This window comes from Toxorhynchites rutilus, chromosome 3 (assembly GCF_029784135.1).
Source record: "Toxorhynchites rutilus septentrionalis strain SRP chromosome 3, ASM2978413v1, whole genome shotgun sequence".
Classification (NCBI taxonomy): domain Eukaryota; kingdom Metazoa; phylum Arthropoda; class Insecta; order Diptera; family Culicidae; genus Toxorhynchites; species Toxorhynchites rutilus.
This window is the reverse complement of record NC_073746.1, coordinates 67,825,329-67,845,887: the sequence shown is the minus strand read 5'-3', so window position 1 is coordinate 67,845,887 and position 20,559 is coordinate 67,825,329. Positions and strand designations below refer to the sequence as shown.

Genomic DNA, 20,559 nt, shown 5'->3' with positions numbered 1-20,559 from the left:
ACCGAATTGCGACTTGATTTGATAATGGTATATAAAATCGAGTTTTTACATTTTATGCGATTTCAAATATACACGATACATACTTTGATTGATACAATATGCGATTATGATTTATTCGGATTTCTTGTAAGACTTGGCACGTGCAAAATTTTACGATTTAATGTTTGCTGGGCTATGCTTTCAAAAACAGTAAACGGAAAAGTATTACATTCAATCAAAATGCCTCGGCCAACGAAGAGAAGGGTTAAGGCTCTCCAACGTGAATACGTAAAAACAATACGATCAACGAAGGAAAATATTAAGGAGTTATCAACATCGAGTTACTATGCGGAAAAACTTGTTAACACCAAAAGAGCCTCAATTCGCATGTGTTATAAATTTGCTCATGTTACGCTCGCGTATAATCAGAATTTCACTTAATATGCAAATGCACCTTCTGTATATATTTATATTTGCAATTGTTCATCGGAACACATCGTTCATACATTTTACTTTAGTACTTAATTGTTTTTTTTTCAAATGTATTCAAAGACTCGTGTCAATGAAGCGCCACACAGTCTGATAAGTGAATTGATCTGTTTACGTGTGCTTTTCTCTTCTCTCACAAACACTATTACCCCATTTTTACACGTGGGTTTACCTATACTACTACAATGGCTAGCTTCCACCTTCACCTTAATGGCTTTGTTAACAAACAAAATATGCGTGATTGGTCATATGCGAACCCACATGTGCTTCAAGAAACACCACTGCATCCGCAAAAAAATATCGCTTGGTGTAGCTTCCATGCCCGAGAAGTGATTGGGCTGTTTTTTCGTCGATGAGAACGACCGTCATGTTACCGTCAAGCACAGAGAGCACAGTTGAATTAACAGTGAAAAAAAACCTTGCAACAAACTTGTTTTTTTTTATCTGTATTATAGTGACTTTCAACTCATTTGGCTGGTTCGTCACTTTTACTTCCATTTTTGGAAGAATGTCGGGAGTGAGATTTGAACTCGTGACCTTTAGCGTGAGAGGCATGGATGTTACCACTACGCCAGATCGGCTCCACTTGCAACAAACTTTCGAACGTGTCTTTTGGGCATCGGATTACCCAGCAAACATTAAATTGTATAACTTTTGCACATGGTAGGTCGCATATAAATTCGTGTCTTATTACAATCGTATGAAATATGAATCAAAGGATGAATCATGTGTATCTAAAATCGTATAAAACACAAAAACACCATTTTCTTCAATCCCTGAAGAAAAAGAAACATTGGTTCGCAAGTTTCACCCCACCTCCTTGTGTGATTCTCCTGTCAGCTAGCATAGCGGCCCAGCAGCGAGAAGCAGCGCAGCAATTTTCCAACCGCGATACAGAACAAGAAATTGTTAATGTGTTGAAACGTGTTTCTTCCACCACAATATCGAGGAGTGGTATTCTTTGATTCCCTTTAGTTTTAAAGTAGAAATAAAGGACATCATACGTTTTTATGCTGCAAACTTGTCGCATCGTGTTTTTCCGTGTTTGTTTGCCCGAACTAATCAGTTCTTTTAATAAAGTTTTTCCGCTGTGAAATTTGCAAGTTTAAATGTCCAGAGGCACGTTTACCCCAGTGAAACGGTGCACCATCCGACCAGAACCTCCGCTCTCGAGACTATCGAACACTGATTGATTAAGTCGTATATCGGTATAACAACCATCCTAATATTGCGTTTAATTTTCATCAGCGCGCGTTCAAAGAAAACTCGTAATCTCTCTTGGTGCGATTAGAGGCGAATGAACTGCAAAGTTTAAAGCCTCTTACAACAAAGAATCAATCAATCTTGGTGCGAAGAGCACGAAATTTATTAGCATGACAGCGCAAAATGTACCCGGCGCAGAACTCAGATACTAAACATTTTGTGATGCGCGTCTCATTCTATACACACACACATACACATCAAATTCAGACGCCCGCTTTGTCTTCGTTCTAAGCAAAGCATAAAAACAACAGCGCACCCCCATTTGAACCGTATACGCTTGTGTGAAGAAAAGTATCTCAACAGAGAGAGCAATCCAGATTCAAGCGCGTAGTATAGAAATATGGCGTAAGCACGGCGCAAAATTCAGCGTAAAACTCCGCGCAAGAATGGCGCTGACAACCAAACATTTCATCTGTGTTTCGGAGCGTACTCATTCGCCAGAGCGCATGTGTACACAAGGAGTGGGACCTCACTGGGTAAAAAAATCTAGTTACAAATCAGCACCGGGTTGCATTCTGAAGACTGCGCACAGCCGTCAAAGTTGTTTTTTGAAAACCAAAAAATCGCCCAAGTAAAGGAAATCGGGGTTTAGGAAAAAAAAAGTTGATGCTAAATGTCTTCGAATGGCATGAAACGTCGAGATCTACTGTCATCTTTAAAAAAAAATTCCAGACGAAAAAACGACGAAATGCCAAAATATGTTGAAATTTTTTTATCAAAAACAATTTTCCAATATAACAGTAAATCTCGACGTTTCATGCAATTCTAAGACATTTGGTGTCAATTTTTTTGAAACCCCCGATTCCCTTTATTATATAAAAAAATTATAACTCGAACGAAATAACGGTTTCGAACGAAATGTAAATCCGTCGGAATACAGAATAGGGCTGATTGGCACTTTAAAATACGTACATTATATTCACTTTATATAACATTATCAGGTCAAATAACAGATAAGAGTAAAAAGTCTAGTTTATCGATATATACGGCTTTATATACGCATATAGTTTGACATATTCGTATATCGCCTCCGCTTTTGCATGTATATGCCAGTTATACGCATCATATGTCACCCAAATGTGGCTTGGAATGTCACCTCCAATTATGGCATTTGATACGATTTAATGTATGCTGGGTAGGGCCCATAATAGTTCGTAATTTCCAATCTGAATGTATCTCTCGACAGTTACGCCCAAAAACCATTTGTGATGGGTATTAAGGTTTATGTGAATTCGGAATCACTGTTCACTTTATAGCAGCGGTCCTAGTAGGCGTATCTGAAATCTTTTAACAGTAAATTGTTTGGAAAACTTGTATCGTTCGACGGCAAAAAATCCACGTTTTTTTTTTTTTTTATCCAAAATATATTTATTAAGGCTCATATGGCGTCAACCTGACGGGGCCGGGAAAAAAAAAAAAAAAAAAGTTTCAGTGCATTTGGTATATCAGTCCAAATTTTCTTTGTTGTGTGGCTGGTTTCACACGATGTTCCTTCGAACTGAACTTCGAACTTCATTGTTCTCATTTCAGTTTGGTAGATTTTATGATTGGAATGGGAGCCCACATTTGTCCACTCGGTGTGCGAGAAGTCAAAAATCCACGTTGATCCGTTTTGTTTAAAAAATGTGGTGCAGGATGAAAGCCGAGAGGAGAAATTTGATTTTGGACATCCACATTGAATATTCAGCGTGAACAGGTACTAAAATCGCGAAATCGCTTAAAGTGCTGAATTGTTTCAAACTGTTAAGGTGGAAACAGAATGCCGCGTTGTGCGTCGCTTCTCATCAGCTGTCATTGCTTGCGTTTTGTACTAAAGCGTTTGCCTGACGCAATCTGTTGATTTGTAATCACAATGTAGCGTTCGCATCGCCGCTTTTCACGTAAACAAAAACGAAATAAAACACTCAACAAATTCAATCAACTAGTGAATCTTGTATTTCATTTTAATAATTCTATGTATGCAGATTACAGCTAGTTTAAAAATTGGAACTGAAAAAGACATGAACCGACATCGGAGAGCAGCCGTCGTCGTACTAACCGAAATAATATGCGAGACACTGGCTCCCGTAGATTGTGAATTTGATTTTCCAACTAGAACCGCGATTTTTGGTATAGCTGATGCGACAAAGAGACCGTGATTGTTTTCTGACTTCGATGCATCTGGTGGAGAAAATCGCAACGGCGCTTCACAACTTTATAGGTGTAGAGAGTTTTGAAAGTTCTATGAATTAGAGAGAATGGTGTGCTGAAGTTACACTTCTTATGGATTTATCAGCAGCAGAAATATGAATAAGAACAATTCTAGTAAGGCTTCGTATCAGCTACGTGACACACTCACCGGTTATGTAAAAGATAATTAAATCAATTAAATATGAATAAAAAATTAAAAAATAGACAACATGGCGTTTTTATTTCATTCCTCAACAATTGTGATCATTTAGGACACAATCAAGGTTTTTTTGCGAATGAATCATGGCTCGGAGGTTATGCTGCATACATTGTTTTCACCATGAGCTTAATGTCACGGAGATCAATATTTTTGTGCTGCTGTTTATTCCATTTCCGTGGAGTTTTGTGATCACTCCCAGCAGCCGGAACACAAGTTGTTTCGTCGATTTTTTCTACACGAGAACTGATCATTCAGGGTCGTAGTTGCTGGCAGTTCCACTATATAAAAAAACAGTTAAGACATTGAGTATCCATATAACTGAATTTTTTATTTACCTTCATTTGCTGATAAGTGTTTACAAAATCTTTAATGCTTCAAAATACTGTCATGATGAAGCCGCCGTCGGTGCCAATCCTATACTTGGAGCTTGTGAAAGCGCATTTATTACGCGAATATCTGTCACGTAAATCAAATAAGATGTCCTAATATTTGAAAAATGTTCAACTGTAACATACCTCCTTGTTTCAGTGCATTTGGTATATCAGTCCAAATTTTCTTTGTTGTGTGGCTGGTTTCACACGATGTTCCTTCGAACTGAAGCACTCGTTTGTTTTCACAAATTCAACGAGATGTGTTTCACACTTCGTTTTCAACGAATTTCAGATCGTGGGAAAATCTTTTTCGTGTTGTGTCCATGGCACCAGTAGAATGTATTTGAATACAACACATTGACACATTCGACGCAAGCAGTTTAGAACAAATGTCAGAGTTTAGTACAACGATGCAAATGACACGACGCATCATTGTGGGCGACTATATGGAAACACACATATTCAAAATAAACTGTAAAAGCACAACTGTTGCAACGCGACGCATAACGCGGCATTCTGGTCCCACCTTTATTCAGATGGATCAGATGACGCGTCGTAGTGGAACTTACGATCGGAAGCTAAGATTGAAGAATAATGAGAATAATTAAGGGAGTATCCTAGTCTAGAAATTTGAAAAAAAATCAAAAAAAAATTTTCTTTCATATTTCTGTAGTTTAGGCATAAAAGAATATACCCTAGAGAGAAAAATCCAATTATTTACCGAGTTAGAAACCTTTTAGTGATGCGGTGTCTAACCTGGTACGGCCATAACAATGAACTTCAAACGCGTTTTTCTCGAAACTAGTTTTTTCAAACTGGCGTACACGATATCTGAAGTTCTACTGAACTGATTCATGATGAATTTATAAGGGTACAATCTACAGGCATCTCTCTATCGCATGAACTTCTAAAAAATAATATTTTTTTAAATTTACAATTTTTAAAAAAATGGGAAACGTAAGAAAAAACGTTTCATAGCGCATTTTGTTTTTCAAACGACCGCCATTTTATCAAAAAAGATGTTTTTGACTTGTCCGAGGTTCATGCGATAGCGGCATCTTTACTGATTCAGAATCTGTTCGATTTTTTTTTGTTTCAGATAACCGGAAGGGCTGGAATCGTGTACGAGATAACACAACTTTTTTTTGAACCCTCTCACTTCATCAGCTCTTAACTATTCTAGCTATGAATGTTTTTTCTCCGTTAAATTTTTGTTTTATTGTTAAAAGATAGATGAACAAATGATGATATAATAGATAGTAAAGTTATTCTTTGTTTTATTTTTATGGAGCTCGAAAAAACGTCCTAAATTAATGTCTTTACACTAGAATACCCCCTTAAGGCAAACCCGAGACTTTCGGATTACGATATCGCCAAAAGACACGACTCTAACGTCAAGTGGATTTTGGACAACTCTCAGGTCTGCAATTCTATAAGATCAACACCAGAGGAGATGTACCCAGCAGTTTTAAGTTCGTTTTCACTGATGAATTTGCCAGGAAGTTCTTGATTTGCAACTGTGCACAGAAATTGTAGGTTCTCGTAACAAACAAGACAATGGACTCGAAAATGTGTAAGGAAAAGTGCCTGCAGAAATTATTTATTAGAGCTCACGAAGATCCTGTGAAGTTCTGGCCAGATTTGACAACTTTGTTGGAGGGAGAAAAGTACGAAAATTCATCAAAACTGTAACGGAATGATTTTTTCAATATTTATTTTTCTGAGAAGAAAAATAAATTATCTGCAACATTTTTTATGACTTTAACCAATACCGAGATACAACTGGTTTTGTGATTCCGGATTCTAAATGAACGATATACGCCATTTGGGCACAAGTTTTATACACCAATGGATTTCTCTAGAAATTACCCCTCTCGTTGTCGCATTTCGTATTAAATACATCCGCATGATTTTCTTTATTTTCAACCGTCGTATCTTCTCCAAACTTTTTTTTGCTTTCTGTTCCATAATCTAGTGTTGTTTTCCGCCTGTTTTTAGGTATGCGCGCATATGTTTGCTTCAATAGTTACGAATTTATTTATAATCGACTTGTCATCATCATCATCATAGATGCTATCCTACTACGCTACAGCCAAAGGAGAAAGTGCTTGGGTTTTTTGTTTGTTTGTTTGTTTGTATGTTTGTTGGTTGGTTGGTTGATTTGTGAACTGTAGAATACCTCAAGATTACACTAAAATTTCAGCAGCAATGCGCAGTGTTTTTTTCTTTTCCTGGGTCGTCGCTTTGCGTTTTCTATCATTGATTCATTTGTTTGTTTTTTTTATGTTTGTCTCTTTGCTTGTCTATTCTACACACAACTTGAACGTGTCTTACTTGATTTGTTTGTTTATTATTTGTTTTGTTGGCATATAAATTACTATTAGGATCTGTGTGATAAGGGCGCGCACTCTGCATGCTGCATGCAGCGTTTATCAAACACTAGTTGTTGTTTTTTCTTAGTACATGGTGCTTTCTTAATTGTCTAAACATGAGCGAGTGTATTTTTTGTGTGCGCGTGGGGATGGGGATGAGTGCTTCGCAGGGGTAGTGTTCCAGGCATGCTCAATTTCTCTAGTGGTTAGTAAAGTGGTCTCGGCATCGATTTTTTTGTGTTTCGCTGCACCCTCCAATTTGGCATTCTTTGGGGTTTTTGTGTGGAAATGAGCTTACGTTGTAGTGAACGGGGGCTTAACAGAAGTAGTAATCGTATCTCAAGGAATGAAAGGATAAAGTTATAGAAAACTACATAAACCAACAAATAATTGGAACTATTAAAAAAATAAACAAAATGAAAGTGTCGCGATTGAATTCACAGTGAATTGCTATTGAGAAATCTGTGTGTTTTTGCTTTCTTCCTCCGTAAGTAAATGGTGCGGCGTTTTTTTTTCTAAACTTATCTTTTGAAGATCGAATATAGATTCTGGGCGTTTGAAGGGCTTGGTTTATTCTACACGGCGAGAACTTTCTTTCTCTCGCGCTAATATGTACACTAAAGTACTACATAAAATTAATACAATAAAATACAAAGAAGAAAAAAAACTAGACATAAAAACAAATTTTAGAACTTTTGTGAGCCAGATATCTTACAGAGTGGTGTTTTGCATCGTCAAATTCAATCCATCACAACTTAAACAATAGTTAACTAGTGCTCCTATTATCGTTTGTTAATAAAATGGTTTGACTGCGTTATGGGATAAATCAAGCCAAATCAACGCGCACTCATCTGTTAAACAATTTCTCCTTCTGATGAATAACTTCTACAGTTTTTCTTTATATATATATAGAGGGATCACATTATGTTTTTGAACGTATATATAACTAAAAACTAGGTTTTCGTCCGCACTTTTCTTTGTTTTTTTCCTTCTAATTAGACAGATCATTGTTTCGCGCGCTGCCTAATGGAGGATTAAAAGTGCAACTGAGTCGGAATTTTATTCCCACTTGGCAGCAGCGTGACGATTAGTTGCTAGGTTTTTTGTTGTGTGTTTTCGTGTGAGAGGGGGGAGGTTGTTGCCTAGATTATATTCGAAGAAAACTTCTCGAATGTACCCTGATCGATGGTTTCCCTTCGTCGGGGCAAAGTGCCACTGGCCGTAAACGGCGCCGGATCTGTGCAGCCGAGGCTAACGAGCAGCTCAACCAGGGCGGCGGTTGTCTCCACGTTCACATGGTGCGGGGTATTGCTTGCTTGGCGTGCCGCGGCCAGCGAGTTGGCCGCCTTGGCGTACGTCAGACACGATCGGCCCTCGTGGTCGATGTGCTTCAGGTTGGCGTGGTGCTGTATGATGGAAGGATCTCAATTAGTAAGTACTTCGAGTTTGTAATTTTTTATTTAAGTAACACATACCCAGATAAGCAACTGTGAGATCGCCAGATTGCCGATGGCACAGGCCAGATGAAGGGGCGTCCGCAAATCTCTACTGCTGACAGAGGAGTTGATGTGTTCGAGACTGGCGTTTGCTAGCAGGATTATTATGGCCTTCATGTCCGACCGGACGACCGCTTCGCGCAGTTGCTGTCCGATGGGGGAGGCGGAGTTGAACGCGGGTAGAAACTCCTTAGCCTCGTACTTGTTGCGGATCCAGGCTTCCTTCTCCTCTCGGGAACTCGCCGGGGTGGGTTTCACCCGGCCCCGGGTGTTTGATTCCCACACGGAGTTCGCGAGGCTGTTTCCAATGGCGAGCATTACGCTGAGATGACCCGGTCTAGAAAAAAAACAGAAGAAAAGAATGCGTTGTTAGATGATGTTATTTTTTTGACGTAGAAAGGTTTCGAATGCTTATAACTCGAGCATTTGTTAATGGATCGCAAATATGTTTGCATCTATTGATAGGAAATATTTCTACGCATCTATCACAAAGAATATAATTTATGTTGTCTTGAAATATACAATTGAATAATTGTGAAATGTGTTATCTAAACGCACTATCTCGCATAATTCAATTGGTCCGATCCGTACTCCTCAAACTGCACCGACCAAAAGGAGCAACAAGAGTAGAAGCGGGATACGGTTTCCCCAATACTGATTTCAAATCCAAGAAGACTGACATTGCAAATTAGTGTTGGAAAAAATTCATCTTCGCTAAGATCAAATGCATAGATTTTCGGGCTAGGTTGCATCGAAAACCTATATATTCCAAACGAAAATTAAAATGACAGATCCAGGCAACCATTGAATATGAGCAAATGAACTTTTATCCTTCAATGTGTTTTGATGTTTATTTTTTCCACCCAGTGTCATTTTCATCTTGATTATCGGAAACGTCAGAACTGAATTTCATTTCAGCCAAATGAATATCAGCTGTTGTTAACTTCTAACCTGAGGCTGCTGTGTGCGGTTGGGTTTTGCAGTTGCCGGATGCCGTAATCGGAAATACCTAATGAAATTCCCGATGTCGCAAATGACTTGACGGTAGCTAAAACCACTCGTTGTATCCATTCTGCATATGCCGTTGCTACCGTCTCGCCAAATAAAATTTATTTTGAACTTAAATTCACTGCCAGAGCGAATATCGTTTCGGATGTGATGAATATCAAGTTGTTGCTTTTGATATCCAAAGTATAAATAACAGCGAAGTTATGAACCCCACTCAATGTCGTATTCATTCATTATAGCAAATTTGCTCATGCAACAGCGATATGAACAAAATGAACTCGTTTGTTATTGTCATCAATATAATGAGGGCAGTGTGTTTCAAGCTGAAAAAAAGTCAACAACAACTGGAACAAAATCATATTCGTTTCTCGTGAATATTTGTTGATATTCTAAGACACTGTTGCAAATACATGCAAGGGGGTTGCCAATGTTCCAGTTTAAACTGGATTCTTCTAATTTTCCTTAAATATCTTGTTTTAACCAGTTTATTTATATTGTGTGCTTCGGTTTTACCCATTGTATTTAAAATAAATTAACAATGTATAAATATTATCCCTCCCTCACCCTTTCCATCAATTGCCCAATTATGTTTTGACATAGGACTACGTCTTTCATTTTTATATTGGGGTGCAAGTTCAAAGTTTCGAAAACCAGAGCGTTGCATTGGAGGAACAAAGTTTGATTTCTTTGCCAGCTGAACGAAATGGTGTGATAGTCATTTCATTCGAAGGATAAAATGTCTACATGTTATGTGTTTGTTACTTATTGATCCAAAAAAAAGTGCAATGGGCCTTAATTCTTATACACTTCACGTAGAAAACGAAATGAATACACTTCACGTAGAAAACGAAATGAAGGGTATCCGCGACGAAAACGAATCTGGATACGAAATTAGTTTTCCACTAAAACTTATCATTATAATATACAGATACTATCTTCAGATACAATTTTTGTAAGACTATTTTACCACATGAAGAAAACGAAGTTGCTAACTATTGAAATCACTACAAAGAATTCCATTTCAATCGCGATTGGCTTGCGGTTGAGGTATGGTGCTGGCCATTCTCTCTCAGTTTCTCTTTTGCTACCGCGTGGAGCGGTCATGAAAAATTGCCCGCTTTCAAATGCACCCGAGCGAAGTAATATGATTTCGCATATTTTTTTCTGTATTGACGTAGGACTACGTCTTTCATTTCTATACCGGGGTGTAAAATCAAAATTTCGAAAACGAGAGCGTTACGCCGGAGACCGAGATTTTGAGCGTTAATAGCTAAGCAACTGAACGAAATGGTATGATAAACACTTCATTCGAAAGATAAAATGTCTACGCGTTCTATACTTGTTACTTTTTGATCCAAAAACTTGTTTCAATAGTCTTAAAATTGCTTTTAAAACAGGCTATTGAAATCACCAATCGGTATATAAGCGAGCGCCGCTCGGAAATCTACTCAGTTCTAATTGAACAGCGATTGGAGCATGTTGTCGCTGTTGTGGTGAAGCTCTTCGTTTATCATGAAAGCGCTGATGAACAGTGTCACCAAGAGCCTGTTTGTGCACCTTAGGCTAGACATGAATCCATCAGGAGGAGAGTGATGCCACAAACGGTTCCCCGGGAAGATCTCGAAGCAGCCGCTACACACACACACACATACACGTGCGGAATTATTTCCGTTTGGATGCCATTCAGCATCGAGAAAGATCCGGAAAATAATCTGCCAGTTCCTCTGGGAATTTAAAAATACATTCATGTGAAAGAGTTTATTTGAATGTTTTCTATCCATGTAATACTGTGATCAAATATGTTTCAATCAAGTACTATTAACAGATGGTTATCGAGTTAGCATAAACCACTGGTGGGCTTCCAGTATCGAGGAAAATGTGGAAATATCTAATCGTTACTGAAAATAATTTGCCAGTTCCTCTGGGAATTTAAAATTACATTCATGTGAAAGAGTTTATTTGAATGTTTTCTATTCATGTAACACTGTGACCAAATACATTTGGTTTTGTGATTTTTCAATCAATCGCAATTAACAGGATAGCTTCTGAAGATTATTTTTCCCCATCAGTAGGATATTTCCGTATCCAATATTGTATGCGCCCGCAATCGATTCTTGCTCTGTCGCCGAAAGTTCCGAGCTCAGAGAGTTCATTCCCCTCTGGTTTGCCTTCCAAATTGCCATCCTAAACCACACCTTCTCTCGATTCAATCACACACAAAAAGCATACTTAAGCGATATTCTGGTGGTGAGACACATTCATTTTTCGTGAGGACATCGACAAGACAACATCGTTGCCTAACGTGCTGGAGGAGGTGGAATTCTTTCCGTTTGGATGCCATTCAGCATCGAGAAAGTTCCGGAAAGATCTAATCATTTCTGGGAAATAATCAGCCAGTTCCTCTGGGAATTTAAAAATACATTCATGTGAAAGAGTTTATTTGAATGTTTTCTATTCATGTAACACTGTGACCAAATATTTTTCAATCAAGTACTATTAACAGGTGGTTATCGAGTTAGTATTAACCACTGGTGGGCTTCCAGTATCGAGGAAAATGTGGAAATATCTAATCGTTACTGAAAATAATCTGCCAGTTCCTCTGGGAATTTAAAATTACATTCATGTGAAAGAGTTTATTTTAATGTTTTCTATCCATAAAATATCCATATAATACATTTAGGTTTGTGATTTGTCAATCAAGTACAGTTAGCAGGTTAGCTTCTGAAGATTATTCTTCAGAACAAGGTTTTTCGTATCCTATATTGGATGCATAAAACCTTGTGCCTCCAACGTAACGCTCTCGTTTTCGAAGTCTCCCAAATATTCATTTATTCATTCATTCAGAATGGATTTAGATTCAACTTCGAACAAATGATCTCTAAATCAACGATAGTCCTACGTCACCCTTGCGGTTATACCATAGATATAACCCACTTCCTGTTTTATAATGACTTTCGGCCTTGGGCTGGTTCGTCACTCAAACACGGCTTTACTTTCCATTGTCGCGAGTGAAAATTGCGCGAGAGGTGCGGATGTTAACCATTACGCCAGATTGCGTCCACATGATTTCGCACACATTTGCGCAATCGAGTGAGTGTTCCTTTTGTTGTACCGAAAGCCCAATATGAACGCTCGCTTCCTTTCTTACACACACGTAGACAATAGTGATTCATTACCCTTGCTATCGATATTTGCGTCTCGTCAGCTGTTATTTCCCATTATTTTGTCCGGAATGGAAATGTCTGCAATAGGTTGCTGCAAACATCTGACGTGAGAGAAATTCCTGGACTAGAGCAGTAACAAGGAAGCTCGTGCTACCCGCTAACACTATGCCTTTCCTCATTTAGGAGTTTTGGTAAGGAATATAAACTAAACAAAACGAGGAACAGTGACAGGCTGAGGGACATTATGATGGAAGGTATACTGACTAATAATGACTAAGTTTATTTGCACGGGGAGCAATCAGTTCAGATCAATCAATCTACCATTTCATCCACGATAAACATCAGATGTTATAGATCCTCTAAATCATTCTACAGTTTCGAAGGTCATACAGTCAATGTACTCTATTGACTTTAATTGGTATGAATATAAAACACAACTAACCTGGCTTCTGTTTACATCAATTGGATATTGGTTTCTCATGGTTACTCAAAGGATTTTTAGTTCTGAATAGCATCAATATTACGCATAATCTAAACTCTCTTATTTGACTGACTGATGACTGATGATGAATTAGAGAGGTTTTAAACTTTTCAGTTCATTCGCCTCTAACTCCTATTTGACGCAGAGATCGTAATAAAAAGAGATAATGCATACTTTACACGAAATGCATATGCATCGTAGTGTTTATTTTGCAAGTATGCATGGTATGCATATTTTTTACAAAAACATTTCCTCGAACAAGAGGAAATACTTGAGGATACCTCATTATTGGTCTTGATACTAAAATTTCACAATTTCAATACCAATACCTTGAGCATTTGGTATTGAATGTCCTCATTTGAGGTGCCATGCATTTATTTATTGATTTATTTTATTTTACATTCTTCATGAGTGTGAGAAAGATAACAATGATAATGGTCAAAAGAAACACTATAGAAATATCACAGTTCGCGTTAGAGGTAAAAAGAATACAGGATTGAGGTTAGGTTCGATGCAATGATCTATAACCAGAAACCGCGTCTCCATGCATCCCGATTAATCACATTGTCTAGCAATTTCGCGATGATCCTCGATCAGCGATTGTAGGAACATGAAGCAATAAATATGAGATTTTTTCAAGTTTTACCCAAATAAAACCATACTGTTTAGAGGTTCTAGAAGGAAAGGTTCTCAAATATTGTTTCACAGTAATGATCGCGTGGGAGGAAACACGATTATTTTGAGGTTTATTTCACCGTTTCATAAATTACCTATGAATACTAGAGATGTACTATCCGCTCATGAGTTGTTCGAATGAATCGCTTCAACATAATGAGCGGATTAGGAACAGCTCACTCTTTGGCTCATATCGGAGTAATCTCGCATTTTGACGTAAGCGTAAGAGGGTAGAATTTTCATTACGAGGCTTTTCTTAAAATTGCATGTACAAAATTGCATACGCGTACACTACAAAAGTCAGATCTGTACAAAATGTGTGCACTTGATAAAAAAAAAAACATTGCCAACGGCTTGGTTTAAAAAAAAAACAAATGCAGTTTTATTTAAGATATGTTACCAACGTCAGATAGTTGTGGAAACAGCGAGTCTCGCGTGTTTCCACAATCGATCGACGTACGTCTATCAACGTATGTGAAAATCTGTCCCCAGCAATTCTCTCAAACATGCTGCCGTTGAGCGAAGTATGAGGAAGCATCACATTTTCCGACCTCATAACACGCGGCGAGCAGCCTAACGTAATTGAGAAGCCGTTTGTAATAATTATAGACTGCACCGATTTTTTTTTCAATCGTAAATGCAATTGAATCAAATCCTTCTTAAATATGTTGAATAATTTTTATAAATTTGAATATTTGACGATATTTCTAAACAGAGATCCTAAGTACATGATTTGTAGTTCTGAAACAACATTGCTATTATAAATGTAGCACTGCATGAGGATGAACTGTTTTTGATTAATATATTTGGCATGATGAGCTTTCCGGAAAAGTGGATTCTTGCATAAAAGAAGGCATGTGACTTTTACATGGTGAACGACAATTCCGAAAGATGTTTTGTGAAATTACTGTCCCTGCTCGTACATCCTATGCCATTGGAACAGATGAAAAATCACATCGCATCACAGACAACTTGACCTTACGTCACATCTTAGTAGAAATAGCGCTTGCATCACTCCGTTTTCATGTTTTTACGGGATCATTTTTTCAATAAAAATAATAGCGTAGTCCTACGTGAGCAATGCGATCGTATCTTATACACAACCTCCTAGAATTTTTCTTGTGTAGACCGTAATGTGTGTCCCCAACACGGACTACAAAACCGAGGTGCCTGGGAAAATCGTCATTACAAGATACTAGAGCCGAATTAATTAACGTTCAGATTTAACCCTTTGTAAGGCCTTGGCAACTGTATTGCTGCCAACAAAAAATATTTTTACGCTGCACTTGGAATATTATTTCAATATTTTACTTAACCGAAAACTTCTAAGGTATCTGGCAATACTTCCATTTTCTGTTTGGGCTGCTAAAAATGTATGATATTGAATTGGAAGTAATTTTTATGTAACATGACCACGATTTTGGAGCGCCGGCAGAAAATTCTGTTTAATTTCGTTGAAAACGTAACAAGTTGATAAGTTTTTCACTGTAAACGTACTATTTAAGATCTCCAGTGTAGGATCATGAAGTTTTTCAATAAAATAAATGGCGTATTTGATGAAAAATTCAAATTTTATTTTTTTTCTTTGAAACTCTATATAACAAGTTTTGACGTAGGACTACGTCTAACCGGAAGATATAGGGGGTGAAATGGAAATCTAGGCACTGAACAAGTAGGAAAAAATGCAAGATTTGGAACGCTTATAACTCGAGCATTTCTCAATAGATCGCAAAGGTTTTTGCATCAATTGATAGGAAATATATCTACGCATCTATCATAACGAATAACATTTCATTTTTCCTGATATAAATAATTGAATAATTGTGAAATATCAAGCATTGTCCAAATGCACTATGTGCCCATTTTTGATTGGTCCATTTTGTGCTCCTCAAATCGTACCGACCAAAACGGGCAACCAGAGCAGCAGCGAAATAGAATGAAGCACTCCGCTGCCGTAACGATCCATTCTTGTGTGGACACCGACTGGACAACATCGTTGCTGGACGAGCTGGACGGCGAGGGATCGAGTGCCTTTCTCAAGGCAAGAGGGCGGAGGTGGTAGCGCTGGAGTAGAATAGAGTAGAGTTTTCAAAGGGCCTTTCTCAAGGCTAGAGACGAATGAACTGCAAAAGTTTAAAGTCTCTATAATACAATACCTTCCTTCCTTCCGTAACGATCATTCTCATTCAAACCGTACACCACATCGGTTCGCATCACAACACATCAACAAATCAACCCAAGCAGCCATGTCTGGACATGGTAAAGGAGGAAAAGTGAAGGCAAAGCGTGTTGATCTGGAGTTCCCCGCAAGGGTAGCTAGGCCGAGCGCGTTAGTACCAGTGCACCAGTCCACCTAGCCGGCGTTATATAGTTTCGGCCGCCGAAGTGATCGAGTTAGCTGGCAAAGCTGCTCGCGACGATAAGAAAACCCGCATTCGGAACAGAACACATTCGGTTCGGTGGACATCAAGACAACAGGCAGTTGCAGCGAGTGGCGAGTGGCAAACGCAGTCGCAAAACGGCATCAGGTAGCAGAAGAAAAAAGTTTGTTCTTTATACAAACTGTTTTGGTGGCAAATCCAGAACAAGGCGGCATCGAAGGCGTTCGAAATGGGTTTTTTCAAAACCACGAGTACTAAGTTTTCTAAAATGGAACCATTCCATAAAACAAGGCGCTTTTCAGGGCCATTAAACCTTCCAAAAAAGAGTTTAGGAAATACAGTTCAATGCTTTCTAAAACAATATCCAAAATAATAATAAAACACAAATTGATTTTTTCATAATTTGTTTGCCAGGATATGATGAGTATGTGAATTTGGCAGTTGTTCTGAGCTTATTGATTTTCACCAATTCTTAAATTGCTTCTAGATTGAAAGTACAGTAATTTACACTTATCTCGACATTTAGCTAATTGGACGGACCTGTAATGCGACATATTTAGTTGGACATTTTTGTTAACATAGAGTTCGGGGTCCAAATTATGACCCCACATTGAAAGTCGACACTGTACCACTGTCATCGCAAATGTTCAATTACAGGTTAAAATTACCTCCAATCCGACACTGAGTGGTGGTAATGCGACGTGCCATTGAATGTAATTTACTGTAAAATATGTCACAAGCTGGATGGGAAGAAATTTTCCAACTGTGAAAGCTGTGGCGAGTGGCAAATGCAATCGCTATACATAAAGGTTTAGCCGAACAAGATGGGGATATCGAGTGATAACAAAACAATAAACTCTTTAGATTGAAGGCAACAATTAGTTTCAGTGAGTGGCAAAGTGTTTCTCCGGCACGTCGCATTAAATGTAATTTACTGAACAACATGTCACAAGCTGGATGGGAAGAAATTTTCCAACTGTGAAAGTTGTGGCGAGTGGCAAACGCAATAGCTAAACAGGAAGGTTTAACCGAACAAGATGGGAATATCGAGTGATAACAAAAACACAACACCAAAGGTTCTTTTCAGAACCATCAACATGTTCATAAAGAGTAAACAGTAAACTAATCCATTTTTCAGGTAGATAGGTAGGTATTCACGTAGGAGAAGAAAATAAAACAATATATTTAAAATATATATTTAACGGTAACGGTATTGAATTAAAGAGACTTTAAACTCAGAGAGTTCATTCGTCTCTATATATTTAACAAAAGCTGTCCCCTTTGTATAGTCCTACGTCACTCCGGTTATGTCCCCGACATTACCCACCCGTCTTTTTTTTTTGTTTCACTAGAAATATTGTCTTGATTTTTGCATAACTAAAGGCGCAATAAAGTGATTTTACAAGGCAGCAGCAAACTGCGTTTTGGTGTTAACGAACAGTGGCAACTATATTGCCACCAATTTTTTCAACTGTTCCAATAGTTTAAATTTTATCAAAGATAAATATGTGTTCTTTCTCATGTAAGACTTATGTTCTCTGAAGTTGAAATCGATCTCTTGCCTAGTTTCCACTGCCTTATAAAGAATTCGGAATGTGTTTTTCTAACACGGAATCAAAAGAAGGTACCTAGAGGCGAATGAACTGAAAAGTTTAAACCCTCTTAAAACCAAAAAGAAGAAGAAGAAGAAGAAGGTACGAACACAGAACTCATTCAATCAATACATACAAATGATTACTAAGCCAACGGTAGTCCTACGTCAACCTTGCGGTTATATCATAGATATAGCCCACCCATTTTTCAAACAAGACATATCAATGGATTAGAACACAATACTTACGGCCACTCATCCAGCCCGAGGGATCGCACTTTACTAATATGGGAGCCGAGATTCCGATGCACTCCGGAGCACTCGATGCACATTAGCACACCTAGATTCAAACTCGCCCATTCCGGATCTAAAACAAGACAAAAACAAACGAATAAAAATCGTCCCCATCCTCCGAAGCACCGCACAACATACTTGGCGAATCACAGTCCACGCAGTACCCATTGCCCGGCACCCTGCTCCGGATGGATTGCATCGAGGCGATGTCGCTTGGATTGAGCGGTTTCGATTTCGAGGACTCAATGCCCTGCAGCGACTTGAAGATCTCCTGTTCGATCACCGACACCCACTCGTCCCGTTCCTCGGAATTGGACGCCTCGAAGTGCCACTGCTTGTTGTCCAGCGAGACGATGTAAAACTCGAACCCATCGGTATCTATGGAGAAACAAAGTTTGTGGTCAGTGAAACTCAAAAGCATTCACTCCAATGTCTCCACTCACCATCGTATTCATTGTTCTTCCCCACGCCGCTGCTCTTCATCCGTCGGTGTCGCTTCTTCACGTTCGGCGTTTGCGCGTCCAGCTTGCTTGCGTTCCCATCCGATCCGATGAAACTCTGCGAGTTGCTGTTGCTGATGACGATTCCCTCGTCCCCGCTGGTCTGTGAATTCGATTTGACCGGTTCCCGTAGCGTATCGAACGCTGTCAGCAGCACCTTCTCCGTCAGCTTCCGATCCTTAGCCAGCGAAAGTCCCCCGATTCCTTCCGTCAACCCATTGCTGGTGTTCCCCTGCGACCCACAGCCCGCAGTCGGTCCAGCCGATTTCCCGTTCAGACCCGCCGTCGAGGCCAGGTTGGCCCCCGTCAGGGCACTGTTGGTGATAATCGATTTCGAACCGCGTGGCTTTTGGCCCGGAACCTTCACCGTGACATACTGCAGCGAAACTTCCTTCCCGTGGATGTCGTCCATGTAATCGTGCAGCGACGGATGGTACGTCAACCGGCCGTCGTCGCACAGTGTCACGTACTTTTTCTTCCACTCCTTGTTCAGCGATTTACTGCTGCGTTTGTACAAATATCCCTGTTTGATCGGAATCGCCCGGCCACTTCCCAGCTCCCCATTCTTGATCTTGTCCTGTTGGTCCTTCTTCGAGGAGGAAGGAATGAACAGATTCGATCTCCGTCGGCTTTTCCTGGAGGTGGTTGGGGTTGATGTGGGCGTTGGAAGTTCCTTGTCCTTACCACCGCCGCTAGAATCTTTTCCGGGAACCAGTCCCAGCGGTTGCAGACTGTCACACGATACCGGATGACTTGGTGGCACAAATTTTGCGATGTTGTTATTTTCATTCGTCAGCGCCAGCAGCGTCTGCTGGGAGGTTCCGTGTGAAATCGTTCCCCATTTTTGCGACGGAAGCGATTCCCGCTGCAGAATGAATTGCGGCTCCGCGGCCATAATTTCCGCGTTAATCTTGATCGGAATGTGGTGACTCGATGCGGACAAAACGTGATGCCGATGGGGGAGAGTCATATTACCCGGGTGGTTCTGCTGCAGTTCCCGTTGCGTCTCCCGCTGCTGTTGCTGGTGTGAGTTGGTGTGGTGACTTGGTGAGGAACTGCTCATGGTGAGACCACTGGCCGGGCTTCCGGTCGATGACGAAAACCCGTTCGTGGGGCTAGGAACGGTCGAATGAAAGCTCGCCACTCCAAGCCGGGTGCCTTGGGGTGTCGTTGGCCGCGAGTTGGTTGGTGTGATGGCCGAACCGGTCGACAGGCGCTGCTGGACAATCTTCTGGCAGGCTACAATGAAGAATAAGGGTTTGATTAGACAACGTTTTCACTCGAAATCTGTGCATTTCTCATTACAATATCTACGATAGAAAGGCATTTCTGGTCTGCAACAAACGAACGAACGATTCCTACACAACACCACCGAAACATAACCAAACAAAGCGCAATAAAGAACAGACACGATACAGCTTTGCCGTTTTTCTTCGAATTATGCACGGCCTGTTGTTTTGTTTATGCGCTACTGATGCTGATGCTGCTGCTGCTACTCGTTCACATCCCATTTCCCCCAATATGTTGTTTTTCTGCTCTCGTTCGTTCGGCTTCTTTTTTTATTTGCTGCCGTATCCGATTCGACAAATAAGGGTGAAAGTTTGACGGAATAATCGCCAGAGGGACGATTGTCCTTTTCTGGCTAGAGATAAATGCCCAAAGTGGAGGGAAAAGGATATGCGCGTCGGTAATAAACAAGCCGATGTCTTCACTAGCGGAGACAAGAACCAGTGCGAAGAACGATTTGAACTATTTCTAATAGGATGTTGAAATCGAGGATGCCAGATATACGGAAATATTCCTCAATCTACTAATTTATTTGATTTTTGATTTTCACAGAATTTTATTATATACCGTAGGATCAACATTATTTATAATTCGCATCGACCCTTGGCAATGTCAACTGTATTCCTCAATTCACACTATTTTCCCGAACTCTATGAGCCTGTAGTAACATGTCATTCTAATGTTGATTCGAAAATTCATTGGAGTATGTCACATAACTCGTCTCGGAATTAACGGCACTTTCCCTGAATTGGTTAAAACTTTGCGGATGTGAAGATGCTGGTTAATTAAGTGTTTTTCATACTCCATTTTTCCCAAACA

General features: G+C 39.5%; 1 protein-coding gene and 1 long non-coding RNA gene across 7 annotated transcripts in view; both read right to left on the bottom strand.

The window, feature by feature from the left end:
* Positions 1-3,982: 3,982 nt before the first annotated feature.
* Positions 3,983-4,812, bottom strand: LOC129780499 (uncharacterized). Its single transcript, XR_008743944.1, has 3 exons — positions 4,636-4,812; positions 4,456-4,576; positions 3,983-4,398 (listed from the first exon to the last, which is right to left on the bottom strand). It is a non-coding gene; the product is annotated as an uncharacterized LOC129780499 (long non-coding RNA).
* A 1,564-nt stretch (positions 4,813-6,376) lies between these two features.
* The window catches only part of LOC129774927 (centaurin-gamma-1A), a 478,174-nt gene continuing 463,991 nt past the window's right edge, over positions 6,377-20,559 (bottom strand). For 5 of the 6 annotated variants that reach the window (XM_055779015.1, XM_055779016.1, XM_055779017.1 and 2 more), the window contains 5 exons: positions 18,397-19,692; positions 18,092-18,331; positions 17,909-18,026; positions 8,339-8,696; positions 6,377-8,269 (listed from right to left, as the gene is read on the bottom strand). In XM_055779015.1, coding sequence (XP_055634990.1) covers positions 8,006-8,269; positions 8,339-8,696; positions 17,909-18,026; positions 18,092-18,331; positions 18,397-19,692 — 2,276 coding nt within the window. In that variant the 3' untranslated portion in view covers positions 6,377-8,005. Of the gene's footprint in view, positions 8,270-8,338; positions 8,697-17,908; positions 18,027-18,091; positions 18,332-18,396; positions 19,693-19,758; positions 20,134-20,559 lie in introns of those variants that run through there. The other variant, XM_055779020.1, reaches the window with a different exon arrangement.